The 14,949-nt window shown below is 46.1% G+C and overlaps 3 protein-coding genes across 3 annotated transcripts in view; 1 reads left to right on the top strand and 2 right to left on the bottom strand.

Moving 5' to 3' along the window:
• Positions 1-180: 180 nt before the first annotated feature.
• The window catches only part of LOC308164231 (F-box only protein 39-like), a gene marked incomplete at both ends in the record, with an annotated part of 185,236 nt that continues 170,467 nt past the window's right edge, over positions 181-14,949 (bottom strand). Inside the window, 4 exons of the mRNA XM_080538373.1 lie at positions 181-309; positions 994-1,170; positions 1,958-2,339; positions 5,032-5,267. Coding sequence (XP_080394499.1) covers positions 181-309; positions 994-1,170; positions 1,958-2,339; positions 5,032-5,267 — 924 coding nt within the window. The remainder of the gene's footprint in view (positions 310-993; positions 1,171-1,957; positions 2,340-5,031; positions 5,268-14,949) is intronic.
• On the top strand, positions 5,509-10,375 carry LOC308163491 (uncharacterized protein; the record flags this gene model as incomplete). Its single annotated transcript, XM_080537671.1, has 7 exons — positions 5,509-5,645; positions 5,797-5,803; positions 6,763-6,852; positions 8,199-8,297; positions 8,500-8,646; positions 8,926-9,092; positions 10,222-10,375. The coding sequence occupies 7 exons, from the start codon at positions 5,509-5,511 to the stop codon at positions 10,373-10,375; spliced, it is 801 nt and encodes a 266-aa protein (XP_080393797.1).
• Positions 10,946-11,698, bottom strand: LOC308164552 (uncharacterized protein C21orf140 homolog; the record flags this gene model as incomplete). Its single annotated transcript, XM_080538621.1, is given in 4 exon segments — positions 10,946-10,978; positions 10,980-11,073; positions 11,075-11,535; positions 11,537-11,698. Coding segments are annotated over 4 exon segments (750 nt in total).

Here is a 14,949-nt window from a genome sequence, read left to right as displayed (position 1 = left end):
GGTTTTCTACGTACGACACGGGTAAGATCAAATTTGATCCAAAGTAGGCTACTTTCTATAAATGAGGCACCTGGAGTTCATTTTGCAATATTTATAGCAACTTTAATACAATAAGTTTTTGAAGGATTGTAAAAGCAATGTGGAGGATTCTATGAAGCAGCACAAGTGTGTTCTGCGCATTCAGACCATGGGGAAAGACATGGCAGAGTAGTTGAGCTCCGAGGTGATGAGCTCACAGTAACGAGAATAGATGTCCTCCAGCTGTTGGTCCTCATGCTGTGTGTCGTAGTTGTTGTTGTAGATCCTCACCTGGAACACACGTACACAGTTTATAAACCACCCTGAACTGGTCACATTATTGCACGTATGCATTTTATGAACCACACTGGACTGTTCAACTTCACATTGTTACACATGCGTTTTATAAACCACACTGAGGTCAGTTTCACAAGTAGTACAAAACCATAATAAGAGAGTAACAATTGCAGGTCAATCTTCTGTGCGTAAACCAACGAAATGGATTAAATTAACAACTCTGGTCTAGGAGAGAAGTGGCTCTGGATTGTCAAAAGAGATAAAGTATTACTTTAGGAAGCTGACTCCTGGGCTGGTTACATTAATACACATGCAGTGTATAAACCATGGCAGACGTTGCTCAATAAAACATATTCCAAACACATCAAATGTCCTCAGTTGTTTTAACCCACAGTGACATTCTGCAATGATTCAGATCACGTTTGAGTTTGCCTGTTTTTACATTAAAGGGGCAATCAGGGATTGGTACAACAAATGTTAGACTTTTAGATTAATGATATATAGCTATTGATTAAGAATATAACTTATAACAGCTTATGATGGCATTCCTGGCTGGGTGTTCAGGGCGGACGCTAGACCACTGACCCTGGTCTCGCCAGACTCATCAAAAATAAGCCTGGATTTTCCTTTAGCGACGTTGGTGGAATACCCCCCAGGTCAAGCTGCGGTCTGACCCACCTTGATGGTTCTGAGTATGGTCTTCTTGTCCAGGCGTTTCTGCAGCAGCCGGTCCAGGAAGCTGGTGTTCAGGAAAGCCCAGACCTTGAGGTAGGTGAGCTCGGAGCACATCAGAACCAGCGCCAGCAGCTCCTCGTCCACCGACTCATGGCTGTTCTTCAGGTCCAGGCTCAGCTTCTGAAGGGAGGTATAACAACCACAACAAGGACACCACTACATTAAATAGATTTCTAGGACCCCTAGGAGCCTGAACAGGAAAGGGACATCAGGGGAGGCTAGTGGAGGTAGAAATCGGGCTCATTGTAATGCATGGAACAAAATGAGGAATGGTATCAAACACCAGTCCTCATTCCATTCCATGAATTACAATGAATGGTATACAACCCATGTTCCTCATTACAATGAGCTCACATATTCAATAACACCCCTATAGCATTATCAACACTCCACTGCTGACTGCTACTGTGTATATTGACAGAGCAGAGCATACCATAGTACAAGAAACATCCTCATTCAAATCAACATTCCATGGTGGGTGTAGTGGCGGCCATCTTGTGGTCATCATTTGGAAGTTTTATCTCACAGCCTTATTAACAACCAACTAAACTCAACTGACATCGGAATGTTCAGTAAAATGACGCTTGCTATTAGTCCCGCCTCTGAATTAACTTCTCTCTGTGTTCTACACCTGCAGCAATAATGGTTACCCTAGCAACTATATATAACAATGCCTTGTCGGTTTGAGGGACCATGTCCATTCTAAGAATAATAATAATGCTTATAATTGATAACATTTATAAAGCGCTTTTTTTTAAAAAACAAAAAAACAACAACAACAAAAGCAAAACAAATACATAAAACCATGTCATAAAAGCAGCAATCAAAGTCTAACAAAGTCTAGCAGTATTATCATTATGAGTATTCTACTCATTCTATTTCTATGGAGCCCTCCCAATCCCCTTACCTGTAGACAGTTGCTGTACCAGGGCACCAAGCTGCTCAGAGCTGGCTTAGCGCTCCAGTTCTGTTGACTGAAGTAGCCGCTGGTGAGACTGAGTGACCTCAGAGGGATCTCTCTGAGCAGGATCCCACCCAGAGGGCCCAGGTGCAGGATCTGTTCCACAGAGATCTGGACCTGCATGTCTGGGCAGCGCCGGGCCAGGTGAGACCAGGAGTCGCCCCAGATCACCTGGAAGTGCGGCTCGTGGATGTGGCAGCGCAAGGTGAAGGAGCGGAGGGAGCCGCCGCCGCAGACGCAGAGGCTATGGCACGACACGGCCAGGCCGGCGAGGAGCTCGTTGGACAGACAGCTGTAGTCGAGGGTGAGGGTGGAGAGGCCCCGGAACCTGGTCAAAATCAAATCAAGGTGCGTTTTAAAGTATGTGTGTGTTTGCAGGCACATATGCACAGTTGCACACACACAAGCCAAAAAAGAGTAGCTAATAAACAAGAGTATGTAGGAGCCACTCAAACAAACACACACACACACACACACACACACACATTTGAATACTTTATTTGGTTCCACAAATTATATTATACAAACAGGGAATCAAATATTTCGGGGCTAAGCAGCACTGAACACTTAAGGATACACATAACACCTCCTTCTCCACACGGCCAAGCTGCCAATAATAGCTGAGACAGAGCAAAATTTGGCAACCTGTTTGGCCTTTCTTTTAGTCATTGCAGCAATTCTCAGACCCCTCATGGTGCATTTATATACATGGCCCAGACTTCCAAATACAAGTATGCTGAATTTGCTCTTGTACCCAAAGCTGGTTATCGTACTAAGTAGTGGTTGGTATTTGATATACTTGTCCTGGAAAGTCTGGTCCATGTACAGGTCAAAGGGGCAGCCTACTTCTACAATCAGCACCTCCTTGTGGCTGGTGTCAACAAAGACAACATCAGGTGTATTTGGGATGTTGGAAAAAACATCATTGGAAAAACCAAACCACTCTGGTAACACTCTGGCATGCTTGTACATAACTGCGCTAGATGGTAAGATGTTTTGTACTGTATCAGACACAATGTCCACAATACGGTCATGACGAGCTATGTACAGGTGTTTGTATGCATTACATCCATTTGTTATGTGTGCAATGGACTCTAGGTGTTGTGAATCCTGATGGTTTAAACAGAATGGACTGTGAGTGTGGGGATACCAGGTGGACAGATTGTACTTGGTCGGTAATACCTGCAGTCTTGCTTTGATGGTGAATTTCAGAACATCCTCACCAACAGCGACGTTCTTATACACTGAGTGTGAGACTGAGTGGTCAGCGAACTGCAAACAGGCTAGCTTTCCCTGTAGTCTGAGTCCACACCAGTGCTGCCTGATCTCAGACTGCTTCAGGCTGAGCAGAACCCTCCTTGCAGAGTCTCTGTGCAGTCCGACAGTCTCTGTGTCTCCGACAATCAGTGATGTCGGCCTTCACAATCACACAGGGGTCTGTGATCACCTCATCAGAGACAGGGACCTCAGTCTGTGTGTTAAGTTCTGTCCATCTTAGCTGAACTCCAGTCTGGTTGCAGAGGTCATTGAGATCCGGCCAGTCAGACCAGACCCCGAAGCCCTTGGCCTGGGAATCCAGTTTCCCAGAGTCTTTCCTCCTGAAGCCGAGGAAGTCGTTCTGGTGTGCGCTGGCCAGGGGGATCTTCCTTCTGCGTAGATCCAGTAGGAGAGAGGCCCTGGCCATTTCTCTAACGGTGGCATCGTCATTGTTAAGCATGTGGAGCAGGTGGGCTAGCCTGGTGGCTATGTAGGCCCACTCAACATTGGGGACTCCCAGCCCTCCCTCTCCACATGGGAGAAAGATCATGCCCCGTGTGGAGTGTGTGTTGAGGCCCACCCACTTTCTGACCAGCTGGACAGTTCTGTTCGTCATCTCTCTCAGTGCTTTGAGAGGGATGTGCACATTGGCGAAGAGGTGTTGGATTTTGGCCAGAGCCACCTCTCTCACAGCCTGGAGCTTCATGAGGATGGGGAGGGGGGACAAGTCAATCAGGTGGAGACGATGGAGAAACTCTGTAGTGAGCTCCTCGACCTGCTCGCTCCACTCGCCAGCGATGTTAAACCTGTGGCCAAGGTATGGGTAGGTCTCATTGCGGGAATACACCCTGATGGGTTGGCCCATTACAAGAAAGGTGGGGGGCTTGTCGTTCTTGGCCTTATACCAGCGGTTGCCTCCACTGCGGCGCTCATGGAGTACGGCACACTTGGCTTGCTTCACCTCCAGCCCTGACCATTGGAGGAACTCATCAGTGCGTGCCAGCATTTTGGTGATGACATCCTCCTGTCGTGATGATACCTGCACGTCGTCCGCGTATCCCTGCACAGGATTTGGGGATCGGACATGCAGAGGAGCGCACTGGTAAATCCACTTCTTCCATTGGTTGAGTGCTAAGATGAAGTTCACGGCACTCCAGGGACAGCCAGTTTTTATTCCCACCTTCAGTGCAATCGGCTCTGTGAGCTGCTGCCCACAGATAACTTGGAGAAATGAGCCTTGGTACACGCTGGATACAATATTCACAAAAGGCTGAGGCAGGTGTATTTCCTCTAATGCTTTTAGCATCACCTCATGGGGGAGTGTACCAAACGGACTGCTTCAGGCTGAGCAGAACGGACTGCTTCAGGCTGAGCAGAACCCTCCTTGCAGAGTCTCTGTGCAGTCCGACAGTCTCTTCCTGTCGAGGAGCTCACTACAGAGTTTCTCCATCGTCTCCACCTGATTGACTTGTCCCCCCTCCCCATCCTCATGAAGCTCCAGGCTGTGAGAGAGGTGGCTCTGGCCAAAATCCAACACCTCTTCGCCAATGTGCACATCCCTCTCAAAGCACTGAGAGAGATGACGAACAGAACTGTCCAGCTGGTCAGAAAGTGGGTGGGCCTCAACACACACTCCACACGGGGCATGATCTTTCTCCCATGTGGAGAGGGAGGGCTGGGAGTCCCCAATGTTGAGTGGGCCTACATAGCCACACACACACACACCCACACCCACCCACACCCACACCCACACCCACACCTACTTGTTGATGACCTGTGTGAAGCCCGGACTACTATACACCGCCAGCGGCTGTGAGAAGAACTCCTCCAGGTTGAGGGTGGTGATCCCGGGCCTCCGACCCAGATGGACATGCTGCTGGGCAGCCGCCACCGCCTCCAGAACCTCCAGGCCCTCGGGCAGGTTGAGACATGCCCCACGCAGGCTCAGGTGCCCCAGGTGAGAGCCCTCCCTCCGCAGGTAGAAGGTCAGGCTCCGGACCATGCCGGTCCGGACTCTCCAGCCCCAGCCCAAACGGTCCAGCTCCATGTGGAGGATGGTGAGCGAGCGCAGGCGTCCGCCCGTCTTGCGGAGGGCAGCCAGGAACGCCTGCATGGTCTGCTGGACAAGAACATGGGAGTTGAGTGAGTGGGAGAAACGGACCTCCAGGTGTTCCAGGTAGCGGCCGTAAACACTGGCGTAGCAGACGGCCGAATCCAGCTCGGAGCAGCCCCTCGTGGAGATGCGGCCGGAGAAACTGAAGGTCCGGGCCCTCCAGAGGGACGGGGAACGCATGGTGTGGCACCACTGGCGGCAGACCAAGGTGGCCCGTGTCCGGTCCTTGTCCCTCAGACACCTGAACACCTGGAGAAGACAAACGTCCGGGAGATAAGCCCAGCCATATTTTGGCTCGTCCTCTTCTTCCACCTCCTCCAATGCTTCCACTCCTTCCCCCTCTTCTTGGGCCTCCATCACTTCTCTTTTATCCTCTCCTATCTGCTCCTCCTTCTCCTCTTCATACTCCTTGTAGGCGCCAGGTATGGGTTGTATTGTTGTTTGTTGCATAAAAGTAAAATAGGTAAGTGAAAATAGATCAAATAAGTTTAAAAAAAAGCTTATCGGGTTAAACAACAGTAGCTCTACGCTAGCTAAGGTGACCAGATTTCTCACATGCAATCTGGGGACATTTCCAACTTTTTAGGAAAAATGTATACATTTTATCATGATGAAATACAGAAACGGGGACAATTGCTGTTTCATTTATTTTGACCTTATTTTGACCAATAAGACACAAGCAAGAATACTCAAGTGTAACAACTGGAATGTGCCTCTCAACATTAGTGTCAGTGTACTGTAAGTGGTATTAAAAGTAATTCTTAGAACTGTTCAGGTTGACGAGCCAACCATCAACCAAGCGGGGGGTCTGGGGGTCCTCCCCCAGAAAAAAAGAGGATTTAACACTTAATTTCCTGCATTCTGGTGAATTTGTACACACTATTGTGCTTTTTATGCCCATTTTTATCTCCACTACCCTACTCATACTTTAAGCCTAACATAATGTTTAAGCCTAACATAAGACTAATGATGTTGTCAAAATTCTGTATATTGTATTGTATTTTTATTAATAATTTAAAACAACTTTATACACCCACTGCATATATTTCATTGTATTATCATTGAGACTGTCTGCGTGCTTTCCCCACACTTGGATGTAATTCACTGAGTGGTGAAGAATGACCTTGTTATTGCTCCATTCAATCATAATGAGCTCGTTAATGGGGAACAATCGGGGCTGAAATGCTTTCTATTGAATGTAACGATCGTCCATTAACGGGTAATATGCATACATTGACGTTATAAAGGGGTGGAGGACCGCATGGGTAGGACCCTTGGCAGCAGGTTCGGTGACAATGTAAGCCAAGACAAAAAAATAAAATAATGAAATGAAATGCTTGAAACGGGGACTTTTCCGGGGACGGTTTGTTGGCGGGGACAGGTCACCCAAACCGGTGATTGTCCCCGGAAATCGGGGGCGTCTGGTCGCCGTATTTTAACTGATAAATCCCTCGCCTCCAAAACGGACCAGGCATTCCACTAAAGGTGGATCAGTATAGCGGCGCTATAAATAAATGCGGCGCTCAGGCAACTCGAGATTGGAATTCAAGCCTCAGGTGATTCCTCGAACGAGGATCAGCCTTGTGTCATCAGTGTTCACAGAAGACAGGCTTACAAATCTTCGATATGGGCGCGTGCACGCAGACATAAAAAGCCCTGAAGTGTCGATCTGTCGAAATGAAGATACTCCACTCTGCAGGGGTACTACATTTACGCAGCATTCCGAATTATTGGTTTTTATGAAGACGGAAAAATAAGATGTAAAATAGTGCAATACTGCCGCAATTAACAAGGCGAGGGAAATGGTTTGGCAAGAAATTGCTGACCGATTAAATGCGTAGGTCATACTAGCCCCAGTTATTGTTATATGTTCATATTTTAATAAATTAATATTACTACTGTGGTGATATCCGCAGCAGGCTTCAAACCGTCATATCGCCACAATGGCCTAGTGGTATCGACCGCGGCCACAGGATTTATTCGTCATTTTATATCGGTGGTTCAAATCCCTCTTCAGACGCACTTTTTACTGCATTTCGTTGTCTGAATCTAATGTAAAATCTCATCTAAAAAAGTATGTAGGCTATAAAATGATGGTGCAGGCTAATTTACAAGAACTGACACGATTACAATGGTGTTTGAAACCTTTGCATGAAATCTTCGGTTAAATGTAAAAAAAAAAAAAAACTTAGTCAAGTCTCGAACTCGCAACCTTTGGAACTCGAGTCGGCTGCCTTAACCACTACACCAGCCAGACCACTGTGATGACAGCAATGCAAGTTGAGACAATTGCTTCTTTTTTTTTTTGCACTCTTTTCTTTATTGATCTATCGATCTATCTATCACACTTTCAAAATATCAAGTTATCTATCACACAATCAAAATATCTATCGATCGATCACACTTTCAAAATATCAAATTATCTATCTATCACACAGTCAAACTATCTAATCTATCTATCTCGTGTGAAGTGGGAACTAATATTTCCTAAAAGACACATGAGGAACTGTCGTTCGGGGTTTAGTTTCCACCTGTGAGCCTTTTTTGACGCACGGATGACTATAGCCTGTGTTTTAGCCTGGTCGGGAGCAGGCTAATTATATCTGACTCAGAAGGAGCTCAACCAAGCAGCGAATTATTTGAGCCACATTGATGGCACCGAACGCAAGCTAACATTTTCGAGGCTTAGAACTTTATCGAGGCTTAGAACTTTATCGAGCTTCGTGGAATAGGGTCTTCAATTATCATTGAACCTGGATATCAGTTTTATGTTATCTACTCAACATCCCCGCTCTTTCTATTGTTCCCAACCTGCAGGACCACAGAAGTGCTCTCCACTGGGCCTGTTCTGCTGGCCACACCGTCATTGTGGACTTCCTCTTGGATCTGGGGGTTGATGTGAATCTGCAAGATGATGTAAGCTAAAGTCAACAATTAGCTACATAGCTGATGCACTTCTACTATATCTGATATACTTCTAATCTACATTCAGCTAAACAAATGGCATTGTTGTACAATTCATTGTAATGGTAGAGTCAAATGGACGATATCAAACGTGTTGTAGAACATTATATAATCCATTGAAATCACATTGATGTTGTCTCATCTGTTGCCCCAGGCCTCCTGGGCTCCCCTCCACATAGCAGCATCTGCAGGCAGAGAGGACATTGTGAAGTCCCTCATTTCCAAAAGAGCTCAGCTGAACTCTGCCAACCAGAACGGCTGCACCCCTCTTCACTATGCAGCCTCCAAGGACAAATACGAGGTATTGTCATAGTCTCCATTTGGGTCAGTCAGACCGATGCCATACTTTAGCTATGCTGCCCACCAGTAGACATACAACAACCACAGCCAAGTAGGTTAAGCCTATTGGTATGTGATCTGTGATCAGTAGGGCCTACCTGGGAACAGAGCATTGTGTGTCTGGTCCAATCGAAATCAGACCAAACTCTTCACTACAATAATACACATGTAGCTTACAGTTAAACCAAAGTTAAAAGATAGTAAAAAAAAATCATTAAGAGTCATGTTGATCTTGTTCCAGATTGCCCTTATATTGTTGGAGAAAGGGGCGGACCCTAATGTCACAGACAAGCTGCAAGCCACTCCCCTACACAGAGCCTCAACCAAGGGCAACCTCCGGTTGATTCAGCTGCTGCTCAAGCAGAGTGCTTCTACCAACATCCAGGACTCAGAGGGCAACACTGCACTGTAATAACTGAAGAGATGTGTGTGTGTGTGTGTGTGTGTGTGTGTGTGTGTGTGTGTGTGTGTGTGTGTGTGTGTGTGTGTGTGTGTGTGTGTGTGTGTGTGTGTGTGTGTGTGTGTGTGTGTGTGTGTGTGTGTGTGTGTGTGTGTGTGTGTGTGTGTGTGTGTGTGTGTGTGTGTGTGTGTGTGTGTGTGTGTGTGTGTGTGTGTGTGTGTGTGTGTGTGTGTGTGTGTGTGTGTGTGTGTGTGTGTGTGTGTGTGTGTGTGTGTGTGTGTGTGTGTGTGTGTGTGTGTGTGTGTGTGTGTGTGTGTGTGTGTGTGTGTGTGTGTGTGTGTGTGTGTGTGTGTGTGTGTGTGTGTGTGTGTGTGTGTGTGTGTGTGTGTGTGTGTGTGTGTGTGTGTGTGTGTGTGTGTGTGTGTGTGTGTGTGTGTGTGTGTGTGTGTGTGTGTGTGTGTGTGTGTGTGTGTGTGTGTGTGTGTGTGGCTGGAGTGGGAAATAACACTTGTGCACTATAGGGGGGACTGGGGTAGTGGTGGACTGCTGATTCACATGCTTAGTATTCAAATGTATTGATTGTAAGTCGCTTTGGAATAAGGTGTCTGCTAAATGCCAAAAATGTAAATGTAAATGGTGGTCTAGTGGATAGTGAGTTGGACTTGTGATCGGAAGGTTGTGAGTTAAAATCCCGCCTGAAACCACACCACTACTAGTGTGCCCTTGAGTAAGGCACTTAGCCCTCAGTTACTCCAGGGGGAATGTCCCTGTAATTCGTAATTGTAAGTCGCTTTGGATTAAAGGCGTCTGCTAAATGGCAAAATTAATTAATTAATTTGACTGACATTACCATCAACATTAGCAACATACACAGCAAAACTCTTGCAATGACTGAGAATGGGCAACATAGGCTCTAGCATAAATAAGAGAGCGGCAGGTCTGACACTTCATAGGGATGTCATAAGGAACCATCATGAACATGTAGTGTAGATAAATGACCACTAGGAGGCACCACGGACTTCACAATTTATCGCACTTTTTAGATCTTATCCAGATTGTTGACTTTTCTAATGCTGTGTGTGTGTGTGTGTGTGTGTGTGTGTGTGTGTGTGTGTGTGTGTGTGTGTTTTTCACCAGACACCTGGCGTGTGATGAGGAGCGTGTAGAGGCAGCCAAGCTGCTGGTGGAACATGGAGCCAGTATTTACATTGAGAACAAGGAGGAGAAGACACCCCTGCAGATGTCCAAGGGAGGCTTGGGCACGATACTGCGGCGGATTGTTGAGGGCTGACCCATCTACTGACCAATAGAAGATATACACCAGGGGTCTCACAGAGCATCCGAAGCCTTCAGTGGTTTTCTCTCCTCAACTCCATCTCCTCCCTTTTATCTCCCATCCATCATCCCCTCCTCATCGCTATGTCTGTACTTTTGAGAACAGGATTGGTTAAGGCCATATTATTGAGGGGGTAGTTTTCACCTGTCACATTCAGTGAAAAGGAAGAGAGGAGAGATGGGAGGAACATTGGGATGCACACTGGTTGCAGCTTTGCTTGAGAGGGAGAACTGTTCTGACAAGAGGCATTTGAGGTAAAACTCTAAGCAGACAGGATGATGATGTTAACAATATCTAAAACAGTGTTTTTGTAGGTGTGCATCAACTGTGTTGTAATATAATGACTTAATGATGCTACCTATGAAACACGTTGATCTGTGAAAGCATAACAATAATTGCTTGTTAATTCCATTCCTCTCTAATGTAATTTCCATGAATGAGTTGTTTGCAGACATCACCTAAATATCTATTTTCCAATCGATTTAATGCGCTCCTGTGATGTTTATAGTCAGAATAAATACATTATCACTGATTGTCATTCAGGTAATGGTTCTCGTAATTTCCACACTCTTGTCACTGCCTCTTCCCACTTCCTTTTGGTAATTTTCTTTAGAGCCCCCTCCATCAATGATGTCCAGTAGATGTATTTATGCAGTGTCCCGGTCCCAAATCGCTTCTGAGCATTTCCCCCGGTTGTTGGCTGCGAACCACGTCACAGTGGACCATGCGTTGTTGAGAGGGCTCAGATGCGCGCTTTGGAAAGGGAGTTGGAGAAGTTCGTGCCCGTGAGTGTGTGCCACCTTCGGGCAGCAGGTCATCGGTGCGAGTTCCACCGGGGCCGTGGGCAGGTGACGAAGGTACCCCGTGGAAACAGAGTAACAGCCACGCCTCAATGACCTCCAGCTCTGATTGTTGACTACAATCGCACATTTGCCGTAGTTTTCACTCAAATTAGAACACAATTCCTCAAATATTTCCGCAGAGGGTTTAAGTGAGCATGATCCGTTGCGTAAAACTTTGTATTTCCAGGGGGGCCATCCTCTCTGTCCGCCAGTGTGAATTATGCTCCAGGTGTGGTTATTTCGCGATGAATCTTTCGCAGCGGATATGTCCCCCGGTAATCAGGCCCTCAGAAATCTCCATCTCGCCGACGTAAACCCGATAAAATCCGTCGTTTTGCAGGTGCTTGATGTCTCGGATGTATGGGGTGCATTGAGGCCCGCTGTTGGTTCTCCTTTTCCACATCGACTGTAAGAGATTTCGCAGCTTCAAGCGCATACTCTGTCCGGTTGGTGCCTTTAGTTTAGTTTATTAGTTTATTATATCGAGGACAATCCAAATACATGAACCATATAAAATACAGTAAAAAAGGCAGCGTTAGCCTAGTCGGCTAATTTTCAGCTGAAGTCCCCGGCCAGTTGCAACATGGCATCCTGAAAAGTAAAGTCTTTAGTTAAAATAAAACATTTAAATATTCTAAGAACACGTGGCTGAGACAAGGTACCCCAACATCACACTTGACAAAAAACACAAGTAAGCAAGCTGAGGTGATTGAAGGGGCTACAACAAACACCACATGGCTGGTGACTTCCAGAATTGAGGAGGCCAAATGTTTTTCCGCTTGCTCGCTTCACTCGCGATGGAATGTTCCCTGTTCTTCTTATCTGTCTTTGTTAAAAATTATTAATTTGTGTTTGGCGGTACTGAAGGGATTGGGCCACTCTCAGGATGGTGGATGAAGCAGCTTTTATTGCCTGCACAATGGGTCATCAAATAAACAAAACAATTGGCATGAATCTCTGGTCCGCCTGCAGCAGCTATTGTCCCTTCTGCTCAGGCTCACAACATTCACCACAACATACTACATACAATCAATGACATGTCAAAAGCACTCAAACACTATGTCAATCAGACACACAACATACAATTCAGAACAATACTTCATCCATTTCTAATATTTATCCTGCAGAACAGCACTCATACACGCGTGTGGCGGAAAAAGGTACTACACGGAGGCCAGGCCTCCTGTGCCCACCCATTTTCAGTGATTTGGCCAATCACATATTGCCATGAAAAAAATTGCATTACATTGACTTCTATGAGAAACCACTTTCCGACAGGAGGCCTGGCCTCCGTGTAGTACCTTTTTCCGCCACACGCGTGTATGAGTAATAGAAACGGATAGGGATTCTGGCCTGTAGGTTACAATTGCAATATTGGGTTTTAGCCATGGAAAAGATTTATGAACAAAACGGAAATAATATTAATAAATAATATTAATATAAAAATAATAATAATATGTTTTTTGTTAAATAAATAAAAAATTAAAAATATAATTATTGCTTTTTTAAATCTCTCTCTTCTCTCAAATTATTGGGGAGGCCAGGCCTCCTCCACCTCTATGGAGGAGCCTCCACTGAGCAAATATACCTAACATATTTACGTGACGCAGACGGCACTAGAAAGCGCAGGTAACGTGTGTACTCCTCCCTAATATTGCATCACCTCATCTAACATGTTGTTTACCTTAACTGTTTTTATTTTCAGTGTGTTGTCAGAGTGTTTGCCTACCTTGGAAAGTGGAAAGTCTGACCAAAAAATAATAAACAACAACAGTTAGCAGCTGCGCCTAAGAATGTAACCCAGATAACCCCCTCAGATAAAGGAGGGGGACGCTAGGAGGATGAAAACCTTATCAAGATTGTATCGCACGAGAAATCCTCCTGGCTTCTCAATGAATTCTTGGAAAATATTAGATGTTGGATGTCCCAGAACTCTTTACAGAATGTCCCAAAACTCTTTACAGAATGATAGTAAATTTTAGGTAGTCATATTTGGTCCTCCTACCTCCAGTCCTCCACGGTAGCAAAACAGCAAAACAGTCTTAGCTCAAAACTCAAAACAGTTGTACAGTCATCTTTTTTATCAGTTGAGAAACATTTCCAAAATACAGCCTTTCTTGTTTTGCCAATCTAGAAAAAGTCATCTCAAAAAGTAATCTCATCTTGTCTAGATTATTAGAACTCTCTCTATTCTTCCCTCAGTAAAACGTTCTCCTCACAGGCCCAGAATGCAGCAACTAGGCTTTTAACCAAACTAGGAAAAGAGACCACACCACACCAATTGTAGCCTCTCTACACTGGTTACCTGTTAATTTATTTAAAGATTTTACTGATAACTTTCAAGCCTCAATGCAGCATAAGCCCCTCAGGCAGGGCCTTCTGGCCGATCCGGACTGAAGACAAAAGGTGTCCGTGCCTTTGCCATTAGGGCCCATAGACTCTGGAAGACTTCTGCCTGATGACATTAGGATAGCAATATCTGTATTTTCTTTTAAATCTCTCATTTTTGTACACTAGCCTTTGCAATTGAAGCTGCCTTTATTCTTTTAAATGTGTTTTACAGTTTTCTAATTAGATTTTGGTTATATCTGTTTTATCTGTACATGTGTAACTTCGTAACAATGTTTTTAAAATGTGCTATATAAATAAAGTGTATTCATATTATATTATTATATTAAATGCAGGCTTATCTGAGAGGAGAAAGTTAGCTTGAAAAATGGATGCAGAGGTATTCAACTTAGTGTATGCATTACTTTGCAGTTAACATGAAAAGAATAAAGGTGACCCGCCCAAGCAATGACATCAGTGAGCAGCAGCACTCCGTGTCCAACGACTCATGGACCACCTTCATGGACACCCGCCACCAGATCCTGCAGCTACTCTCCACCGAGTTGTCCCCCTGCGCCCTCAAGGCCCGTATCAGTCACCTGGACCTCCTTCAGAAGTGCTCCTTCTACCTGGATGTCAAGCAGCAGGACCAGCCATCCTTGGCTCAGGACCTGCAGCAACAGCAGCTACAACTGCAGCAGCAGCAGCAGAACTACTTGCCCCCCGCCACCTTCTTTCAACTCATAGACCCTTGGAAGCTTGCACGCATGAAGAAGCTTGGAACCAGCCAGGTGAAGATCCAGCTGAGCCTATTGGAGGAGCTCTGTGAGCTGATCTGTAAAGGCAAGGAGGAGCTGGAGGCCATGCTGGAGTCCAAAGACGACCAGGTGGACCTGTTCTCCCTCGCCCAGGAGAACGAAAGGTGGCCCAGCTCAACAAGGCCCTGCTGGACTTTGACTCCCGGGCGAGGCCTGGCAAGCTGCACCCCAAGCACAAGCTCATCCCCGACTGTGGCCGCAGCACCAAGATGCCCATGGTGTCACTGACCATCAAGACGCCCGTGGTGTTTGACAAGCTCCACTCAGAGGCGTTTAGCATCAGTGCCAAGCTGCACTGGTTCGTCTTTGGGCATGCGCCCCAGGACCCGCGGGAGAAGTTTGAGATCCACTACAAGCTCTTGCAGCCGGCCAACGCAGAGGAAGGGAGCCATCTGGGAATGGTCACCTGTACCGCCTACTCTGTTCTGATCGGGAACCTGCTGCCTGAGAGGTGCTATGAGTTCACAGTGAAGAGGGAAGACCGTGGCCTGGTCTACGGTCACTGGAATGAGACCCTTATCCTCAAAACCACTGCGGGGTC

The sequence above is a fragment of the Nansenia antarctica genome (genome assembly GCF_963989245.1).
Source record: "Nansenia antarctica genome assembly, chromosome: 8".
Taxonomy (NCBI): domain Eukaryota; kingdom Metazoa; phylum Chordata; class Actinopteri; order Argentiniformes; family Microstomatidae; genus Nansenia; species Nansenia antarctica.
Note: the sequence above shows the minus strand (reverse complement) of the source record. Positions and strands in the feature narration are given on the sequence as shown.